Consider the following 23,730-nt stretch of genomic DNA (forward strand, 5'->3'; position numbering starts at 1 on the left):
ACATGAAGGTTGATAGGTCTCCCACTACCTCAGCAGCTATTATGTATAGTAGCTGCCCTCTTCCTATCGTGCCTTGCCCCCTCCCCTGTGTGATGTTATGCCAAGATGGTTGCTCCCACCAAAGAATAAACCCTTCTTTCCAGCATGCCCCTGTTCCCGCCTAGAAAGTAACCTAATACTCACTCACCTCCTACCAGCTAGTGACATCACCGGCTCCTCCATTCCCTAGTCACTACCTCACTCAACCCCACCTCAGCCCCTACAAACCCCACCCCAGTCTCTATAAAAGACTCTCCCTGCCCCGGCCATATTGCTTTTGTCTCTCCTTTGTTCAGAGACAGCCTGGCAGATCTATTCCCCTAATAAACGTTTGTTGTGGACTGGTCTGGTCTTGGTTTTCGGCCCTTTTACCTGATAAAGGTAGGGCATGGCTAAAACTGACTGGGAAAGGAGATGTGACAAGATCCTGAAACACATGCACAGAACAGTTCTCAAAGTCCTTTATGTGGACTTCTTTTAAGAACTCAAGCAGCTTTTCAACAGGATGCCCTGCCTAGACCTGACATCAGCCTGAGGAATGGATGATACAAAAAGGATGGTCCACATTGAGTTTTGGCCATTGTGTTTTCTTCTGCATGGTGGCTCCCCATCACACTGTAAGTATACTCCTTTTCCTACTTTTACTTGGCCCAAACTTGCTCTATTCTGCCTATTTCTTTTCCTACCTTTAATAAAACTTTGCTACTGATACAGGGTGTATGATATAGGGATGATATACAGACCTCCAAATAATATAAGGGAAATATTATAACTCCCAACCTGCTTGATGTCCAATACACTGAGTTTTTGTTCTCTAAAAGTGAAGAATGAATTCTAGGTACAACAGAGGTTAAGAGTAGAAAGCATTTGAGAGATAGATAGCTTCTGTCTAAGAGAGAAAGAAGGGGACCCAGAAAGTGGGTTGCCCATGGACCCTGCTTCTCAAGGGAGTTTTATAGAACAAAACCTCCAGATGAGGCAGGTATAAGGTAGGACCAAACTATAGTCAACTAATAAGATTGTAAGTATAGTTGCTCAGGTAATATTGATCCAATGGAAAATTACAAGGTGGGTATGATGTGGGAAAAAACTATGGTCAACTAATAAGATTATGAGTATAGTCACTTAGGTAGTATTGACTAAACAGGGATCAGATGGGGAAGCAAGTCATGTAGGAAGTGTACATGGGCCGAACAAGGACTTTCCGGGAAGGAATGGGCTAGTGAGGTTTTGGTCTCTGCCCAAGGTGTTTGATGTCTATTTAGAATATCAATCACTGCTATTTATCCCTAGGGGATATATGTGGGTGTCATCGAAGCCTGACCTTCAATGAATGCACCTTCAGCCATAGTTGTAATATATTCTTCTGCATTGACTCTCTCAATAGCCCAGCCCTGTCTGATTGCTTGTAATATTTTAACTAACTTAGCTGTCTATGATACATTTGTGCTTGTCCTGACCAATTCTTTGCTTGGGATAGAAAGAACCTAGAAATCACCTCCAGATGGAGACTCTAGCACCCCAAAACCTGGTAACAAAACTACAATAAAGTAATGAACATTCAGAAGCAATACTGAAGTAAGGGAAGAAGTGAAAACTAGATAGAAAGGAGACAAGGTAATTGGGATTTTTTAGAATTGTATTTTAAAGAAAAACTGCAGTTTAAGAACACAAACCCAGTTTATTTACTTTTTCTCTCCCTTCTCCCAAAACAGAGTAAACCTGGGCAACTCCCTTTCATCTACAAAGGGGTTTCCACCCTTCCTTTTTTACTTGCAAATGGTCCTCTATCAACCATGATTGGGCCACCCTTTTAGGATTTCCCAGATGAATGGACCATTATCACACTGAGTGGGCCATCTTCTCCAACCCACTAGAAAAGACTAAGACTATAGATTACTGAATTTCTCAGACGCCTACCACTAAAAACACATAAAAGATCCCCAGTTTCCAACTGTATCATGACTCATTTTTCTGAGCACCTGCACTCCTCTCTAGTGTGTCCAATGTCTACCTCTAATAAACCCTTCTCATGTCTCTTAGTGACATGTCCTTTTCTACAATGGGAGTCAGTGAACCTCCAAACTTATTTTAAAAGGGTAGATTATTCTTAATTCTGCTTAGAGGACCAGACCCAGCCTGGTGACAATACCTCTAAGACTGTAGTATACTGTTGGAAAATATAACTATTTTTAAAACTATGGCATTAAATTATAAGTACATTTATATCTAAAACAGTATTGTACAAAAATGAAATATAATGTAAGCCACAAGTATATTTAAAATTTTCTAATAACTTAATCAACAAAGAAAAAACTAGGCTAAATTAAATTTAATAATGTTTTTACTTTTTTGCTTTTGGTACTGGGGATCGAACTCGGAACCTTGCACTTGCGAGGCAGGTGTCAGGACCACTAAGCTAAATCCCCGGCCCTGTTTTTACTTAACATATCCAAAATACTATTGTTTCAATGTGTAATCAATGAAAAATTATGAGATTCAGCATATACATTTATAGTATATATAAATTTGCCCTAGGCACATTCTAGCATTCAATAGCCACATGCAACTAGCAGCTACATTAATGACAGCCAAAGAATAAGGCCAGATGAAGAACTCAGTTTTCATCTTTACCAAAGAATGAAATGTATCATGTACATAGATTACCCATATTTGAAGCTTACCTTTCAAGCACAGTTTCTCCTTTATTCATGAATAAGGAATCTTTGTAAACATAATACATATCACAATACCTTTCAAACAAAGGATTACAATAAATATAGTTGATGTTTTGCTTAATAATTTTTATGTTTTAATCTTAAACATATACCCAAAATTCTCATGTATTAATCTATTGATGACCTACGTAGCTGACTGTGCTGTTATGAGGTAGGGCCTGGTAGGAGGTGAGTCCCCGGGAGTGTGACCTGGAAAGGTGTATTATTGTCCTGGGCTCTTCCCTCTGCTTCCTGGCTGCCTTGGGGTGAGCAGCTTTCCTCCATTAGGCCCTTTTACCATGCCATTTCGGCCTTGGAACCTGCTGACTATGGACCTAACCTTCTAAGACTGAGAGCCAAATAAACCTTTCTTTCTTTAAGTTGTGAGTATCACATATTTTGCCCCAGTGATGGGAAAGCTGACTAATAAGTATGATATATTTATAATATTTTTTACAGTAGAATAGTTTTACTAATGTAAAACTTTTAGAAGTAGAAAAGTATTGTGATGTATTTAAATCTATTTGTTGAAATCCAAGTTAAATTTTGAAACAGTGGGCCGGGGATTTAGCTCAGTTGTTTCACCACCTGCTGCACAAGTGCAAGGACCCAAGTTCGATCCCCAGTACCACAAAAAAAAAAAAAAAAAAAATTTAAAAAGTACTAGTGCATCATCCATTAATTATGCCAGTTTAGCACCAGCACTTACTTACCTTTTGGAACTGCAGGTTTAATTGCCATTCTGCCAACCAGGCATTCTTTCAGCATGGATTCATAATTGACCCAACGGTGAACCTGGCATGAGAGACAAATGGCAGAGAAGTAACATGACTAATTTCACAGGATGATCTTATTTTATCTTGAGCAAAACTAAGCCTTCTTGAACACTCTGAAACAGAAGCAGTGTTCTTGGATTACAGTCTATAGACTTTTGAAGGTTTCTGATACTGTCAGGTACGCCTGCAGTCTTGATTAGTTCCATGAGAACACCATGATGATGCAGCGGAACCTCAGCTGACAAACTTATTTGTTTTATGATTTGGGGGAAGATGGGTGCATTTGTGTTTGTGTGAGAAGATGGCCAGGGTTGTTTGTCACCCGATGTAGAGTTTGTAAATGGAAACAAAATTTTGTCAAACATTTTGTTTTAGAACCAAACTGTTTGTGAACAGAAGCGTTTGTGATCCGAGGTATTACTATATTTGCCTTTTTCTTGGTTTTCACATTTGCAATAATTCTATATGCAGTGGTGGGTAAAACTGCTAGTGTCTTAGCACTAATCAAGGCAATGACTCCAAACCATACTGGTAATCATTCTTCACCACTATGGGTTGGAGGAAGATTTAACAATGTTCTTCACAAAGTAGAAAAATTATTAATTTACTTAAATCTAGACAGTCAGGACAGGTCGCTTTTATATTCCATGTGACAAAATAGTAAGTTCTCACAAACCATTTCAATGTTAAGTATGGTAGTCATCTTATGAAAAAACCTTAGCAATTGTTTGATTTGCAAATTGAATGGGATTTCTCTTGAGCCATTAACACATGAAAGAGTAACTAATGAACAAACTGGTTATTCCAATTTTGGTACTGATTTAACAGCTGTTTTCTTTTTTTTTTTTTTGGTACTGGGGATTGAACTCAGGTCCTTGTGCTTGCACAGCAGGCGGCGAAACCACAGAGCTAAATCCCCAGCCCTAACAGATGTTTTCTTGAAAATGAACAAAGTAAAATTATTACTTCAAAGAAAACAACTCATAGCCATTTATTGCTACCAGTAGGAATTAAATTTAAACAACCTTTCTGAAAGGCCCCTTTTCAATATATCTAAAAGCCTTAAAATGTTCAGTGCTTTCACTCAGATACTGTATTTAGGAATTTAGCCAAGAAAATATCTATATATACATAACGATGCAAGTATTAGTGTAGAAAATAGTTTATTTAGTTAGCTTCTGAGAAAGGCAGCTAGCTAGCTGAAAGGCCTGTGGTACAGATGGGTGTCCAGTCATATCGATAAAAACTAAAATAAGAAAGAACAGTGAACTAGGACTTTGAACAAAGAATGAACTTCCTCAGGCAGCATGGAATTCAGCCTACTCCCTACTAAAAGAAGGTATAACCACTTCCTACTAAGCTCTTAAGTTCTGAGAAACTTAAAATGCAAAATAACAAGTTTTCTTCTCTAAAATCCCAATTTCCATTAATCTCTATATGTTGAAGAACTGGCTTAGAGAGCCTAAATTCCAACTGGTCATTTTAAATCCAGAGCTACCTATGATAGGTGGCCACTAAACAAATGACCAATTCCTGTGCTCTGCTTATCTATAAGTGGCTCTGGACTGAGAGGCTAAATAGCCACCCACTCAGGACCCCTCCTGGAAATGCAGGCACTATCCTTCTCATTTCCAATAAAACTCTCCTAACCTCCTCCTTTGGTCCATGACTTCATTCCAAGATGTTGTGAGATTACAAACTTGGCACATCTGATATCTAACAGGTTGAGAGTTATTTTTGTCATATTTCTAGGATACTCATCATACCACTACTTCAATTAGGAAAATACTGGAACAAACTTACTCTTCAATTATAGAAAAATCAGAAAAGAAACATTCATAAAGTGTTATACAAACATTAAAATAGGCAGGTCAAATATTGATACAAGAGGACTGAGGATTTAGCTCAGTGGTTTCGCCACCTGCTGCACAACAGCAAGGACCCGAGTTCAATCCCCGGTACCAAAACCAAAAAAACATTTAAAAAAAAATATTGATACAAGAGTATTTATATTACTCAGCCATAAAGAATGAGAATTAGAGACATTTATAGCTAAATGGATGCACATTGAGCCGATACTCTTAAGTGAAATAAATAAGAGAGACATGTAAATACTAGTTTCTCTGGTGTGAGGAAGACAAAGTGTTAATAAGGATCAAAAGGCATAATAGATATTGTGAAATAGGAAGAAAAGGTCCACAGGGGAAGGGGAAGTGGGAGAGACTGGGGAAAGGAAAGAAGGGAATGGAATTAATCTGAAAAAATGGAAAGAAAGTCTTTGCAAATAGGGAGGGGTGGAGGGGTTGAAGGGAAGGCAGGGAAATGGGGAAAAAATAAGAACCAAGACAGATTATGTAAAGGTACAAATTTCCAATGATGAATGTCATTATATTGTATACCTGGAATGTACCAATAAAATGAATTTTTAAAAAAAGTTATTTATGATATGATCCTGAGTAAATACATAACATTAGAATAGCACATGTTTTAAAAAACACACGTGTTTATAAACAGGCACTCATCTAGCAATATACAGTACAATGAAATTTTATTTGCCAGATTTTGTATGGAGCAACCACTAATATGTAAAGCACTATCTTTGAGAATATGAGGTTAGGTAGAATTTAAGTCAATACATAAAGGAGAAAGGTATTCAAGCAGAGCAAAGTATGGGGTCAATCATGGGAATGATTGAAAAACAGCAAGTATGTTAGTTTGGTCAAGAAGAATATTTACCCTGATATACCTTCCTTAGGTTCTCATATACTTAGCAAATGACTAAGTTTATTCCACTGCTACTAGTAAGCCACTGAGAGCTGATCCTATGAAAACAAATCTAGCTATTATATTACCTAAATTGGTACTGAAGATAGGCATCTCAACTATATTAAAATAGGGCTACAGAAGATGATGATGACTTGAACTAAGGCAGTGGGAACTGAGGTAAGAAACAAGAAATAAAGATAAGTAGAAAGGAAGTATGGAAAATTGTAAATTTAAAATTCCACTTTTAAGGAAACTGCAATTTCAAGATACAAAGTTACTCAAGATTATCCACATCTTACTCCCTATCTTTACTCCCAGGCTTGTTTGTATTTCCTAGGCTGTTTGTTGTCGTGTTTTGTTTTTCCAGGCCCATCACTCCCAAATCTCTTAAATATACTCTAAATCTATAAGTTAACCTAGTTGTTAAAGTAAAAGGGCAGCAACTTTGATCTAATTAAGTAAAGAAACAGATTGAAGGGTTCTGAAAATGTTTTTAGACAAAACATCTTACATCATCCATTTTAAAGGATAACTTCAATACCTACATATCCCAATCCTACAGGGTGCATCTCTCTTGAGGATGCTAATCTATTTTACTTGAGTGTGTACTTCTTTAACTCTTCCTAATAAAATCTGTGTATGTCTCTCACTAATGAATCCTGAAGCTCTTTTTTGGTGATGAGAAAAGGTGGAGTTGACACGCTGAGTTGAAATCCCAATCTCTTCTTTGGGAGAATTTCTCAGACTTCGTCCAGTGACAAGAAGGAAGAAAAAAGTGTAATGTTTAAAGAAATACCATAGGATTTGGCCAGTGACAGAATACTGAGGCATAAGGTAATTATTCACAGGTTCGAGTCCCTATTATCAGAAACCAAAATTAGGAAAAAGAGAAAAGAAAATAAGTTGATATTATTTGAGAACACACTAAGTTGAAGAACTGCTCACAGGTAATCAAACTGCTCATCAGGCATTTTGAAATTCAAGACAAGAGATCAGGACTGGGATTAAAACTGGAGATAGAAATATGACAATAAAAAGATTAATACTTTTGGACAATTCAAATACTGGCCACAAGTAAAGTTTTATCCTGAAAGATCCAAGAAGCTTCACCAGTTTTTCAAATACAAAGTTGCTTATTTACATGGTAAGTAAAAGCCATAAATATTGGTCTTATTAGAGCCAAGGAAAATGCAGAATCTATGTATATTTTTACTACTAAAGAACTTAATATAACACTCCCCAATGCCCCCCCACGTTGGTACCAGAGATCGAACCCAGGACCTTGCACTTGCCAGGCAGGTGCGGCGCCACTGAGCCACATCCCGGGCCCGAGCACTTCTTGTGACTTCTCCCAGACAAGTTTTCCTTAAATAAAGCCCATATAAATTCACAATACTGAGGACCATATAAACTCATGACTCTGTGGAATATAAATAAGCCTAGATTATACTGAAAATTATTCTTGTGGAAGAAATATCAAAACTTACAAGGCAGATAAAAGACAAACACATGGCAGGCCAGTTTTTAGGCAAATGTTCCTAAAACCTTTCTATCTGGCTTGCCTTGCTAGATAATGACAAATATCAACTGACATTGGGAACTTGCTTTAAAACAGCAATAAGAACCCCCTAATGAGAATGCTATCATGACCAATGGGCAAACATGACTTAAACCCAGGAAGAACATTAAAACAGTCAATGAGACTTTGCCATTTAAACAGCTGCAAAGTACTACTTCTAAGTATAAAACAAATTATATTTCTGGAAACCTGGTCAAAAAACACATACATAAATGAGAAGACCATATGAACAGAAATCAAATTGTATTTGATCAAAAACAACTATAAAATGACTCAATCTGGTTCAGGTATCTTCAATCATAAAACCTAAGTAGGATAAACCAGGTAAGTATCATTAAAATACAAAATAAAGCACAAGTAAAGACCAAAGGCAAATTTCTCTCCTTCTAAGGATTGTTTGTTATCTCAGAATACCAGTTCAGCAAATTGATAGTAACTCACATATTCTGCACAGCTCCTAAATAGTATAAGAACTAATGCTTATGAAAATATGAGGGAAAGTGATTAATTTAAATATCTTTTGAGATACAAGAATCTCTTGTATCACTCTAGGAAAAAATAAGGGTTTTTTTCACTAAACAGCTTCAGCTAACTTTCTGAATGATAATGCAGATTCAGCACAACAAGCCAATATGAATGTATAGCAATCCCAAATGAAGAAAGACTAAGAGCAGAGAAGCATGATTCAGCAAGTTAGCAGCAGATCATAGCAGCAGATCACAGTGTTCCTTCTTCCAAACATTACTGTTTCCCATAAGTCAATTATCATCATTATTAAAAGTAATCAAGACCAGGCCAGGTATGGTGCTGCATGCCTGTAATCCCAGCACTCTCGGAAGGCTGAGGCAGAAAGATCGCCGTGAGTTTGAGACCAGCCTGGGTTATATAGGGAGACCCTGTCTCCAAAAACAAACAAACAAGCAAACAAACAAAGTAATCAAGACTGAGGAAACACTAACAGAGGAGACTAAAAGCATGCCAGAGATATGAAACCATCTCTAAATTTTTAATAAAACAATCCAAAAACAAGTTAAATGAACAGCTGCTACCTGTGAACATGTGCCTATATTTAAAAGTTCAAGACAACACATTTGAGATACATAAGTGTCTTTTTTTCTATCTACAAATATCACACTGCCAAAGCTATGAGCACTCTTCCATTATAATAACTTGGATTATTTTCAGCACTTTACCTCATCAAAAAGGTCAGTACCATCTGATCCTGCTGCTCTCATTAGTTCATCTTCTCCACCAGGATGATATTCCATATATGGACTGACATTATAAACATACCCTGTAACAAAGCAAAGAGAAAAACTATTCTAAGTGACCTTAAAAATTATAAAATCTATAAACGTAAGTACCAACATATCTTTCCCAATACATTTTACGTAACAAATCTGTGTTAGCATATAAAGCCTGATGTAGCCCACATGTTCTCTGCTACTTCATAGCCCTTTAGACTGACTCTTAGCCTCTCATAATTCTACCTCCTTTATGATACACTAGGACCAATCCACAGCTGAGAAGAATATGGTTAGGGCTTATATTTAGATGTCACCCCAAAGCATCATGTGCTCATAGGTGAGGCTTTTGGAAGTCACTGGATCATAGGTGTGCAATACTGGATCACTGCATGTGACACTGAATTAGTCCACTGACTGACTGAGCATAATGCTGAGTATGAGTGGTGGATTTTCTGAAGTGGGAAGACCCATCCTGGGAGTGGGTACCACTGACCAATAGCCTTGTAGCCTGGATGTAATAAAAAGGGAAAGAAGAAAGAAGTTTCTCTGCTTCCTGCCTACCATGCTATGGATTGTTTCGCCTCTGCCATCCCCCTCTGTCATGCCCCCCACCACCTTGAAGCCAGCTGACTTTGGACTGAAAACTCTCTACAAACTGTAAGCTAAAATAAACTTTTCTTCCTTTAACCTGTGGGTGTTGGGTATTTTGTCCCAGCAATGAGAAAGTAACTAAGACAAACATTCCATCCTCTTCAGACAGAAAAATACTATAAAGGCTTGTAAAATCCCTCACTAAGCAGTTAAAACTACTGGATAGCATTTTGGTCAAAGACACAGTAGATCCAACTGCACTTGGAATTTGTTAGCAATTTGCTAATTATAAGATTTAAACCAGTCATAAAAGGATAACTGGTCCACTTACAGAGGTGCTCCCCCATTACTCTACTGGGAATTGAAACCAGGGCCTTTGCACTGAGCTACATATCCAGCCCATTTTTATTTTTTATTTCTACACAGTATCTCACTAAGTCAGTACCTTTCTTCTCTCTCCTATCTCCTTCATTTATTTTCAAAAGCATTACCTAACAATTAAAAATTTGGACCCCTGAATGTGGTACAAGAAAATAAATACATATTATCCTTTTCTTTCATGCTTTATTATTCTGTCTTTGTATTATACATGGATTTTATTAACAAACTCACGTACGAAGTTCTAGCCTACTATGAGTTCTAGGTACCTGGTTTTTAGAAACTAATCTTGTAACTTCTCTATTTTTTCTAACGACATAATTTTATTAATTTCTTCCTACATAGCTAATTGCTCAGGTGTGATACATTTGAGTACCAGATTGTCTATTAAATAGAAATAATATTTGTGAACCAATAGACTTGATCTTAAATTGATGCTAGGTTCTTAATAGTAACATTGGGAACAGAAGTGGTTAACAACTAAGGTATTCCTATCACAACACAGTTGGTAGATTAGATCATTTATGTGAGTGACCTTCACTGGCACAAAAGGATTTAAGGAAGATACCTACTTCCATTCATCCATCCAACCCCTTCTTTATGCCGGTAATTTATTTTGTGTGTTTTGCTTCTTCAACAATAAGCAGGAGTAGACACAAGAAAAGGATTGTCCAAGTACTACTAATAAAAATAAGGTATTAAAACTAAAACACAGCAGTTGTATTAGGAAGATGTACTCCAATGTTTAAATACATCATTTTCAAATATTCTAGCAATATTCAGGGATCTATGTATAGCTAACTCATCACAGTACAGTTGTCATACAATTAAAAGCACATATTCAGAACAATAGCTAAACTCTTTAAAGATATGTACTGGTAGCCTGGGATTCTCTGGCTCTTCTGCTTTGACCAACAATTTACTTGAACTTGTCTCTTCAGCCTGTTTTCCTGTCTTCGGCTGTGTATTTGGGGGCACTTTTGATTTTGGCCCCACATCATTGAGGAAGCTGGCCCAGAGTTCATCTTTTTTTTTCTGTGCATCCTCTGACCCAGTGCCTTTCTCCTGCTCTTCTATTTCATCCTCCTCACTGCTGCTTCCTCCAGATTTTGCCTTGGCATCCTCCTCTTCCTCTTCTAACAAGAGGCCACTCTGTTTTCTCTTCCTGGCTGGAATGCTCTTTCTTTTTTTCCCTTTGATTTTCTGTGTCTGCTCTTCACTATCCACTTCATCTTCCTTCACTAATTCATTTACATCATCTTCACTATACTCTCCACTCAATGGCAGGTAGTCTTCATCCTCCTCCAAGAAGTCTTCGGAATTGAATTCTTCCACGTCGCTCCCACCAGAGGCCAGGCAACCCACAGGATTACAGCAGCTACACTAAATGGCCAAGCCCTAGGGAGAGACCACAGAGCCATGGTGGCAGCTACTATGGCCCTAGTAGCCTTCTGCATATTCTTTCAAAAGTGTAGAATTTTCTTGAGACTACATGACACATGATAAAATATTGACTGGAGAAGGTGACATGACAATATAGTTGTCATCTATTAAGCCACATATTAAAAATACTTGCCAAAATGTAAGACAATGCCACTTTTTGTTTTGGAAAATGCAGTTATTTTTCATAAATAAAAGAAATATTTGTGAAAATATATAGTGGGTTTATTATTTTTATTTTGAAGTTAATTTAAAAATATTCCTTGAATTTCTTGAAATTTTAAAGTAAATATCAATAGATATCATAAATAAAAGCATGCTGGAGTCCTCAAAGAGATCCCTCAAAGGGATCTTAAGAACTGCAATTTTGAGGACCAAGTAAAAGTGGGATTTTTGCAATCAGATTAGCATATTTTGGGAGATTTTAAAATTCAAATATGTAATTCTAAAGCCCCATGCTATATTCATTCAACAAAATTTCTTCAATGGCTATAATGCATGTCATTACACTGTACTATGTTTGTTTCAATTAACCACTGTTCATTTTGTTGGCTTCAAAATAATAGAGGGAAAAAGATGTTCATATGGTAAAATCATGGCATACTTTATAAGTACTATGACTACTTTGCCATCTTCTGTTCAGTAAAGAAATTGCAAGTTATCTTCATTATTTTATATCTACTGATTTTTATCTAGTTTTAACAATTGCTAAAAGGTGTGGAAATATGCAACTATAACTGTGGATTTCAATTCTATCCTTCAGTTCTACTAATGTATGCTTTGTATATTCAGAAGCTTTGTTTTCATGCAGAAACACAGTCTTCCTAATGAACTAATTCTTTTCATCATTATGAAGTCTTTTTTGTTCCTTTATCTCTGGTGAGAATCTTTGGTAAAGCTTTTTATCTGATATTAATATAGTCCAACCAAAAGGTCAAACCAATAATGTACCTTACTGTTGGTATAGTATACTTTCCCCTACACATTTACTTTCAACTTATTTGTCTTCAAAATATCTTTCTTATGGATATCATATAGATTTTTTTTTCTTTATCAACTTGACAATACACATACATATAACACACACAGCAACAATCTAGCTTTTAGTTAGAATGTTTGGTCCACTAACATGTAACTTAATTACTGAGACTAAATTTATGTATACCTTTTTACTAGTTCCCCAGGCCCCAAGTTTTCTGTTTGTGTTCCTCTTTTCCTTACTTTTTTTAGGTTAATCAAATTTTCTGTAGGTTCATTTTACCTATTGACTTTTTAGTCTTCCTCTTTGCCTTTTTTTAATGATTGTTCTGAGAATTATAGTACATATATCCTTAACTTTTACTTGCAATATTTAGAATTTGGAAAGCCAAATAGATGAGTCATAACATAGTTAGCAGAATGAATAAAGGTGAATATAAAAGCCATGTGTAAGATTGAGGGGAATCTATTAAAAAGCCAATTTGCTCATTAGAGTCCTCAAAGGTGCAAGAATCTTACACTCCAGGTAGTCATGAAAGCCAAAGCATGTAAGCAGATCTCAAATTCAATATAAGAAGCCATACAATCCCTGGCCCTCTTTATATTCAATACAACCTAGTGACAACACTCCTAAAGCAACCCTGTGAAAAGTACAGTGTCATGCCCTGGAGAGAACAAATCAGAAAAACACTACACCCAAGAAAACAGAAACACCTGGAGTAGTTTTGAACCAAAAGCAAAAATCTACATGTCAAAACATTAAAATTCCTAATAACCTGATGCTGCACCTCAAGCTTCTAGAAAAAGAAGAGCAGGACAAACCCAAACCTCATACAAGGGAGGAAATTATAAAGATCAGAGGAGAAATAAATGCAATGGAGACTAAGAGAACAATACAAAAAATCAATGAAGCCAAGAGTTGGTTCTTCAAAAGAATCAACAAAATTGACAAATCCTTAGCCAACCTTCTCAGAAAAAGGAAAGAAAAGGCCCAAATCCATGCAATTAAGAATGAAAAGGGTGAAATTACAACAGACCCAGCAGAAATCCAGATGATCATCAATACCTACTTCCAAAACCTATATGCCAATAAGATGGACAACACAGAAGAAATGGACAGATTCCTAGATACATATGAATTAGCAAAGTTGAACGAAGAAGAACTAAAAATTCTGAACAACCCAATATCAAGCAACGAAATTGAAAATGTAATTAAAAACTTATCAACTAAGAAAAGGCCGGGCCCTGATGGCTTCACTGCTGAATTCTACAAGACATTTAGAGAAGAACTGCTGCCACTACTGTTTAAACTCTTCAATGAAATTGAAAGGAAAGCAATACTCCCAAATTCATTCCTGGAAGCAAGCATCACCTTGATCCCCAAAGCAGAGAAAAGACCCAACTGAAAAGGAGAACTATAGGCCAATCTCACTAATGAACATAGATGCAAAAATCCTTAATAAGATACTGGCAAATAGAATGCAGAAGATCATCAAGAAGATCATACACCCGATCAAGTGGGATTCATCCCAGGGATGCAGGGATTGTTCAATATATGTAAATCAATCAATGTAATACACTATATCAATACGGCCAAGGACAAAAACCATATGATTATCTCCATAGACGCAGAAAAAGCATTTGACAAAATCCAACATGCATTTATGATAAAAACCCTACAAAAACTTGGAATAGATGGTCTCTACCACAAACTGATAGAAGCCATCTATGAAAAACCAACAGCCAATATCATACTAAATGGTCAAAAACTGAAATCCTTCACACTAAAATCAGGAACAAGACAAGGATGTCCACTATCACCACTCTTGTTCAATATAGTTCTGGAAACATTAGCCACAGCAATTAGACAAGAGAAAGAAATAAAAGGAATAAAGATAGGAAATGAAGAAGTCAAATTGTCATTCTTTGCAGATGACATGATACTCTATATAGAAGATCCCAAGAACTCCACCAAAAGTCTTCTAGACTTAATAACCAAATTCAGTCAAGTAGCTGGTTACAAGGTCAACACACAAAAATCAATAGCTTTCCTCTACATGAACAATAGACTCACTGAGACAAAAATAGGGCAAACAATTCCTTTCACAATAGCATCCAAAAAACTGAAATACCTAGAAATCAACCTAACAAAAGAAATCAAAGACCTCTTCTCTGAAAACTATGACACTCTGAAAAGAGAGATTGAAGATGATATCAGAAAATGGACAGACATCCCCTGCTCTTGGGTAGGAAAGATTAACATAGTGAAAGTGGCCATACTTCCAAAACTGATATATAGATTTAATGCAATTCCAATTGAGATCCCAGCAGCATACTTCATGGGCCTTGAGAAAACAATCCAAAAATTCATTTGGAACAAGAAGAGACTACAATAGCAAAAACAATTCTAGGTAACAGAGACATGGCAGGGGGTATCACAATCCCCAACTTGCAACTATACTACAAAGCTGTGATAAAAACAGTATGGTACTGGCAAAGAAACAGACCTGAGGACCAGTGGAAGATGCGGAAACAATGCCAGACACACTCAGCCATCTCATGTTCAATAAAGGAGCCAAACACTCTCACTGGAAGAAAGATAGCCTCTTTAATAAATGGTGCTGGAAAAATTGGGTTTCAAGTTGCCAAAGATTAAAACTAGACCTATATCTCTTGCCATGCACTAAACTAAAATCAAAATGGATTAAAGATTTAAATATTAAAATAGAAACTCTGAACCAGTTGGAACAGAGGTTAAGTAGAACTCTTGAAGACATTAGTATAGGAAAAGATTTTATGAACAAAACCTCAATTGACCGTGAACTAGCACGAACAATCAACAAATGGGATCTCTTCTTATTAAAAAGCTTCTGCACAGCAAGAGAAACCACCAGCAGTGTGAAGAGACAACCCACAATATGGGAAAAAATCTTCATCTGCTCTTCCTCAGACAAAGGTCTACTATCTCAAATCTATAAAGAACTTAAAAAGATCAGACCTCCCAAATTTAAAGACCCAATCTGAAAATGGGCATCTGAAATGAGCAGACATTTCTCAGACAAAGAAGTAGAAATAGCAAATAAATACATGAAAAAATGTTCAACATCACTGGTCATTCGAGAGATTCAAATGAAAACAACACTGAGATTCCACCTCACCCCAAAAAGAATGGCTGCTATCATGAAATCAACCAATAACAAATGCTGGCAGGGCTGTGGGGAAAGAGGAACCCTGTTCCACTGCTGGTGGGAGTGTAGACTGGTGCAACTACTGTGGAAATCAGTATGGAGATACCTCAAAGAACTAGGACTGGAAGTCCCATTTGACCCTGCTATTCCACTGTTGGGGATCTTACCCAAAGAATTAAAAGAATCATACCACAGTGATATATGTGTGCCCATGTTCATAGCAGCACAGTTTGTGATAGCTAAAACTTGGAAACAGCTCAAATGCCCATCAACTGGAGACTGGATCGAGAAAATGTGTTTTTTTAATAAAATGGAGTACTACTCAGCCATAAAAAATGAGAAATTAGAGACATTCATAGCTAAGTGGATGCACATTGAGGCAATACTCTTAAGTGAAATAAATAGGACACACACGTATAAATACCAAATAGTTTCTCTGGTTTGAGAAACTGAAAGTGTAAATAAGGACTAAAATGTATAATAGGTAATGTGAAATAAGAAGAAAAGGGGCAAAGGGGAAGGAAGTGGGAGGGCTAGGGGAAAGGATAGAAGGGAATGGGATTAATATGAGAAAATGGAAAACTAGGAACAAAATCTTTGTAAATAGGGAGGACTGGAGGGGTTGAAGGGAGGGCTGAGCAAGGGTGAAAAATAAGAACCAAGAGAGCCTATTCAAAGGTGCAAATTTCCAAAGATGAATGTCATTATATTGTATACCTAAAATGTACCAATGATTAGAATGAATAATCGATAATGCAAAATAGGAAGAAAAGGTCCAAAGAGGTAGGGGTAGTGGGAGGGGCAGGGGAAAGGAAAGAAGGGAAAGGAAAAATGATGAGAAATGGAAAAAATGGAAATAAAGTCTTTGTAAATAGGGAAGGGTGGAGGGGGTGAAGGAACGCCTAGGAATGGGGAAAAAATAAGAACCAAGATGCATTATGTAAAGGTACAATTCCCAATGAGAAATGTAATTGTGTTGTATTCCTAAAATGTACCAATAAAAGAATTTAACAAAAAAAATAAAATAAAATTCACCTCCTACCACTATCAGCCATTCCCAAGTGAATCCTGGGACATGAATTTGCAAATGATTGCAGAATTTCTCTTCCTAGGAAAACATCAGACCAAGATTGATGGCAGTAATTGAGAAAATTTAGACCACCAACAAAGAGAAAGAGTAGAAATAAGAAGCAGAAAACTGGAAAAATCAACACCAAAATTAGTACTTTGAAAAAAATAATAAAACTGATAAACTCCTGGGAAGAATGATCAAGGAGGCTTGAAGCTCCCTGGCCATCTCGGGCCCTGCACACGCCATAGTGAGGTCCCAGCGGGTGTCTTGCAGCCCTATCCCCATCCAAAGCTCTCCAAGCCTGGACTAGCCAGGTGAGACAAGCAGCCTGAAGCTCTGTGGCTGTCCCTGGACGCACCCACTCCACGGTGAGGTGAGGTCTGCTTAGCTGCCAGTCGCAACCCCCCGCCCAGCCCCGGCCTCTGGCCTTCTGGCTTTTCTGATACCTGGTCCCACACTACAGAGGCACAGGAGATTATAAAGACCCTTGTCCTGAGCGTCACAAGATAGAGCAGAAGTTAGTAACAGAAAGAGGGCTTCTCAGGCTCCTCGATGAAAATTGAAGCTCAGCAGAAAAGTAAAGATAATCTCTACAATAAAGGCACATCAGACCACTGTACTTGGTCTGCTGCTGGCTTGCTGAGACTCATTGATTCCTATATGCACACGGATTCCTATGTTGCCTACTGTGACAGCAGAGACATACCCTGAAGGAGGGCCATAATTTTATTACTATTTGCAAAAAAGAAAAAAAAATTTTTTTCTCTAATTTTTAATTAATTTTTATTTTTTTTACTCTTCAAATTTTTACTTTTCTTTTTCTTTCTTTTATCTTTTCTTTTGCTCTCTCTCTCTCCCTCACTCTCTTGCTGTGTGTGCCACATTGCTCTTCATCGCCTCATTTGTTCCTTTCTGCACTGAATTCGGATTTCTCCCTCATTGTTCTTTTCTTCTCTTTTTCCTTCTCTTATTATTAGGTTTAAAGGAAAGTAAATTCCTGTTGCTGTTAGATGATTCTATTCACATCTTTGTTCTTTCAGTCTGCCTTTTTCTCTTGCCTTTAACAACTTCTTAGAGTTTGTGTGATCTTTCTGTGTTTTCTGGCTTCACTGCTAATCTTACCTATTCTTTCTACCTGTCCCTCCCTCCCCAACTCCTTTTAACTCCCCGCCCCGAAGGGTAAAGATGCTATATTGAAGAGTTTATTCATTATAAACTTATGTTGGGTTGGTCCTTGGTTTTAATTTAACTCACATAGTTAAATGTGATAGATTAATAACTACCAAAAATTGTCATTTTCTAAGCTGTGGTTGATGCTACAGTATTGCTGACTATGTCATTTGGGCTAACATGTTGTGATTGATCTAATCAGTTTTCCTTCCAGGTATAAGGAAAATAAAATAACCTCAGAGTCATTAGAGTCTCCAAGCCCAAACACAAGCTATATCTGGAAGACACCTCTGAAAAGCAATCATTCCACAAGGGTTTTAAACACAAACAACAAAGATACCTACACTAAGCAATTTTGAAATATCAACCCAGGAATTAAACCAAGGACAGTACCAAAAACAAAAAAGAGAAGACACTTAAGCAAGGCACAAACGCAGGCTTCCATGCCACAAAAAGGAAATTCTGGGGGAAATGAGGTGGAAAAGTTTGATAAGCAACCACTTGGACACCCTGAACTGATAGCACAGGAAGTAACAAAGCAGATGCACGAGGCTCTAGAAAAATTCAAAACAGAAATAATTTCCCAGATAAATACAGACATGGTGAGCAGAGTGAAAGTCATGATTAGAAGCTCTACAGCAGAAACAGATAAGAAAATAGATGAGATCAGAAACATGCGGGAAGCCAGGAATGCCCAGCATAAGAAAGAAATGGAAACCATGATCACCCAACATAAGAAAGAAGTGGAATCCATGAAACAGATTCAAACAGATATTCAGGAGATTAAAAACTCCATTGAAAGCATGCAGAGCAGACTAAGAGAATCTGAAGACAGAATATCAGATACAGAAGACAGGATTGGGGGTAAGGACCATGAAAACAGATTTCTTAAAGATAGCAAGGGACCATGAGAAATCAATTCAACAGCTGCTAGATGATGCAAAGAAGAATAACATAAGACTCATAGGAGTCCGTGAAAAAACAGGAGAAAGTACAATTGACATAAAAAAAACTATTCACAGAAGTAATAGTAGAAAACTTCCCACACAGAGGAGGAGAATTGGACATACAGATAAGTGAGGCATATAGAACTCCAACCAGCCATGACCAAAAAATCTACACCTAGACATATAATAGTCAAGATCCCAGAAACTCAACAGAAGAAGAAAATCCTACAGGCAGTTAGAGAAAAGAAACAAATCACCTACAAAGGAAAGCCCATCAGAATCACGGCAGATTTCTCAATACAAACCCTCAAATCAAGGAGAGACTGGAGTGAAGTATTTCAAGCCCTGAAAGAAAATAACTTCCAACCTAGACTGTTGTAACCGGCAAAATTATCTTACAAAATCGATGGGGGAATTAGAAACTTTCATGATAAAGAACACCTGAGAAATTTCGTGAACACCAAACCAGCACTCCAAACAATTATACATAATGTCCCAGAAAAAGACAATGAAGGTCACAACTCCATGAGGCTGAGCAGAGAGAAGGCACCACGCAAGGGAAGACACTAAAGCGACAGGGGGGAAAATAAGAAATAAAAGAGCCAACAACAGTAAAATATCATGACAAGGATGAGTCAATATCTCTCAATTATAACTATCAATGTTAATGGCCTCAATTCACCAATCAAAAGAAACAGACTGACAGAATGGATTAAGAAGCAAAACCCAGCAATATGCTGTATACAAGAAACACACCTAAATCAAAAGCAAATCCATAGACTGAAAGTAAAAGGATGGAAAACAGTTCTCCACACGACAGGAACCCAGAAAAAAGCAGGCGTAGCAATCTTATTTGCAGACAAAGTAGATTTCAAACCAAAACTAATTAAGAGAGACAAAGATGGTCACTACATCCTTGTGAAGGGAACAATCCAAGAGGAAGGGATGACAATCCTAAATATTTATGCACCAAATATGAATGCCCCCAACTATACAAAACAAATATTAATGGATATGAAAAACCAAATAAGCACTAATACAACTGCAGTGGGGGACCTCAACACCCCTCTATCACAAATAGACAGATCAACTAGAAAAAAAATTAACAATGAAATTCTAGAACTGAACCAAGCTATTGAACAAATGGACTTAATGGATGTTTACAGAGTGTTCCACCCCACAAAATCAGAATACACATTCTTTTCAGCTGCACACGGGTCATTCTCCAAAAGAGATCACATGCTAGCTCATAGGATATATCTAAGTCAATGTAAAAGAAATGAAGTTATCCCCTGTATATTATCAGACCATAGTGCAATACAATTGGAGATCAATAATATAAGAAACCGCAAAACTCCCACAAACACATGGAAATTGAACAACACCCTCCTGAACAAACAATGGGTGACAGAGGAAATTAAAGAAATTAGACAGTTTCTACAACCAAATGATAATGCCAGTACAACATACAGGAATCAATGAAAGCAGTTCTAGGCAGGAAATTCATAGCAGTGAATGCCCATATTAGGACAATAGAGAGAACTCAGTTAAATAACCTAATCCAGAACTTCAAGCTCCTAGAAAAAGAAGAGCATAACAAACCCAAAGCTTGTACAAGAAAGGAAATTATAAAGATCCGAGCAGAAATCAATGCAATGGAGACTAAGAGAATGATACAAAAAAATCAATGAATCAAAGAGTTGGTTTTTTGAAAGAATGAATAAAATCGATGAACATTTAGCCAACCTTACCAAAAAAAGGAAAGAAAAGGCTCAAATCCATGCAATTAAGAATGAAAAAAGTGAAGCCACAACAAATCCAGCAGAAATCCAGAGAATCATCAATATCTACTTTGAGCACTTGTACTCTAATAAAATGGAAAACACAGAAGAAATGGACAGATTCCTAGATACATACGAATTGCCTATATTAAATGAAGAAGATATAGAAATTCTAAACAGCCCAATAACAATGAGTGAAATTGAAAATGTAATAAAAAACTTACCCACAAAGAAATGCTCAGGTCCTGATGGCTTCACTGCTGAATTCTACAAGACATTTAAAGAAGAACTAATGCCATTACTCTTTAAACTCATCAAGCAAATTGAAAGGGAAGCAAGCTTCCAAATGCATTCCTGGAAGCAAGTGTTACTTTGATCCCAAAACCAGGGAAAGACCCAAGCCAAAAAGAGAACTACAGACCAATGTCCCTAATGAACATAGATGCAAAAATCCTCAACAAGATACTGGCAAACAGAATACAGAGTGTCATCAAGAAGATCATACTCCCTGACCAAGTCAGATTTATCCTAGGGATGCAAGGATGGTTCAACATCTGTAAATCAATAAATGTAATACACTATATTAACAGAGTCAAGGACAAAAACCACATGATCATCTCAATAGATGCAGAAAAAGCACTTGACAAAATCCAACACCCATTCATGATAAAAACCCTAGAGAAAATTGGAATAGAAGGTTTTTATCTCAACCTGAGTAAGGCTATCTATGAAAAAGCAACAGCCAACATCATACTAAATGGTCAAAAACTGAAAACTCTCATGCTAAAATCAGGACCAAGACAAGGATGCCCACTATCACCACTCCTGTTCAATATTGTTCTGGAAACATCAGCCATAGCAATTAGAAAAGAGAAAGAAATAAAAGGAATAAAGATAGGAAAGGAAGAAGTCAAACTCTCATTATTTGCTGATGATATGATACTTTACGTAGAAGATCCAAAAAACTCAGTCAAAAGTCTTCTAGACCTAACTGACAGATTCAGTAGAGTAGCTGGATACAAGGTCAACACTCAAAACAAAATAGCCTTCTTATACTCAAATAGCAGACCCATTGAGAGAGAAATTTGGGAAATAATTCCTTTTACAATAGCATCTAAAAAAATGAAATATCTAGGAATCAACCTAACAAAGGAAGCAAAAGACCTCTACACTGAAAACTACAGCACCCTGAAAAAGGAGATCAAAGAGGATATAAGAAATTGAAAAGATATCCCTTGTTCCTGGGTAGGAAAAACCAATATAGTGAAAATGGTCATACTTCCAAAACTACTATATAGATTTAATGCAATGCCGATTGAAATTCCAACAATATACTTCAGAGAACTAGAGAAAACAATCCAAAAATTCATTTGGAAGCAGAAGAAACCTAGAATAGCAAAAGCAATTCTAGGCAACAGAGACCTGGCCGGCAGTATCACAATCCCCAACTTGAAACTATACTACAAAGCTACTGTGATAAAAATAGCATGGTACTGGCAAAGAAACAGACCCAAGGATCAGTGGAACAGATTAGAAGATGCAGAAACAACTCCAGACACACTCAGCCACCTCATCTTTGACAAAGGAGCCAATCACCCTCATTGGAGGAAAGATAGCCTATTTAATAAATGGTGTTGGAAAAACTGGATTTCAACCTGCCAAAGATTAAAACTAGACCCGTACCTATCACCATGCACTAAACTAAGATCAAAGTGGATTAAAGATCTAAATATTAAGACAGAAACACTAAACTTGCTGGAAGATAAGTTAGGTAGAACTCTTGATGACATTAGCATAGGAAAAGACTTTATGAACAAATCTTCAGTAGCACAGGAGCTAGCACAAAGAATCAACAACTGGGGTCTCATCATATTAAAAAGCTTCTGCACTGCAAGAGAAACCACCAACAGAGCTAAGAGACAACCTACAATGTGGGAAGAAATTTTTAGCAGCTGTACCTCAGACAAAGGTCTACTATTGAGAATATATAAACAACTTAAAGAAATCAGACCCCCAAATTCAAAGACCCAATTCAAAAATGGGCATCTGAAATGAACAGACATTTCTCAGACAAAGAAGTAAAAACAGCAAATAAATACATGAAAAAATGTTTAACATCACTGGTATTTCTAGAGATGCAGATGAAAACAACACTGAGATTCCACCTCACCCCACAAAGAATGGCTGCTATCAAGAAATCCACCAATAACAAATACTGGCAGGGGTGTGGAGAGAAAGGAAACCTTCTCCATTGTTGGTGGGAGTGCAGACTGGTGCAACCACTGTGGAAATCAGTATGAAGATACCTCAAAGAACTAGGGCTGGAGGTCCCATCTGACCCAGCTATTCCCCTACTGGGAATCTTCCCCAAAGAATTAAAAAAATCATACCACAGCGATATATGTGCACTTATGTTTATAGCGGCACAGTTTGTAATAGCTAAAGCTTGGAAACAGTCCAAGTGCCCATTGACTGGAAAATGGATAAAGAAGATGTGGTTTTTTTAAAATAAAAGGGAGTACTACTCAGCCATAAAGAATGAGAAACTAGAGACATTTATAGCTAAATTGATGCATATTGTGGCCATACTCTTAAATGAAATAAATAGGACACACGTGTAAATACCGAATAGTTTCTCTAGTCTGAGAAATTGAAAGTGTAAATAAGGATGAAAATGATTAAAATGAATAAGTGATAATTTAAAATAGGAAAAGGTCCAAGGGTTTGGGGATGGCAGGAGGGGAAGGGGAAAGGGAGGACAGGAAAGGAAAAATTATGAGAATGAAAAAAAAAATGGAATCAAAGTCTTTGTAAATAGGGAAGGGTGGAGCGGGTGAAGGGCGCACAGGTAATGGGAGAAAAAATAAGAACTAAGATACATCATGTTCTGGTACAAACACCCAATGATAAATGTAAATGTACTTTATACCTAAAACGTACCAATAAATATATATATAAATTAAAAAAAAGAATGATCAAGGAAAAAAAGAGAAACCAAACATTTAGCAATATCGGGATAAAAGAGGATAAAGGGTATGTTATACAACCTGAAGACATTAAA

General features: G+C 36.9%; 1 protein-coding gene across 9 annotated transcripts in view; it reads right to left on the reverse strand.

Annotated features, from left to right (window-relative positions):
- The window catches only part of Cyb5r4 (cytochrome b5 reductase 4), a 94,333-nt gene that overhangs the window by 61,997 nt on the left and 8,606 nt on the right, over positions 1-23,730 (reverse strand). For 8 of the 9 annotated variants that reach the window (XR_002388014.2, XR_015441560.1, XR_002388013.2 and 5 more), the window contains 2 exons: positions 9,071-9,171; positions 3,470-3,551 (listed from right to left, as the gene is read on the reverse strand). Coding sequence is in view for 4 of the 9 variants with exons in the window: in XM_021240738.2 (XP_021096397.2) it covers positions 3,470-3,551; positions 9,071-9,171 (183 nt within the window). In the remaining 5 variants the exon portion in view is untranslated. Of the gene's footprint in view, positions 1-3,469; positions 3,552-9,070; positions 9,172-20,893; positions 20,937-23,730 lie in introns of all 9 variants that reach the window. The other variant, XR_015441561.1, reaches the window with a different exon arrangement.

This window comes from Heterocephalus glaber, unplaced genomic scaffold (genome assembly GCF_053883595.1).
Source record: "Heterocephalus glaber isolate CG9 unplaced genomic scaffold, H.glaber_assembly_v1.0 deba00001523, whole genome shotgun sequence".
NCBI classification, from domain to species: domain Eukaryota; kingdom Metazoa; phylum Chordata; class Mammalia; order Rodentia; family Bathyergidae; genus Heterocephalus; species Heterocephalus glaber.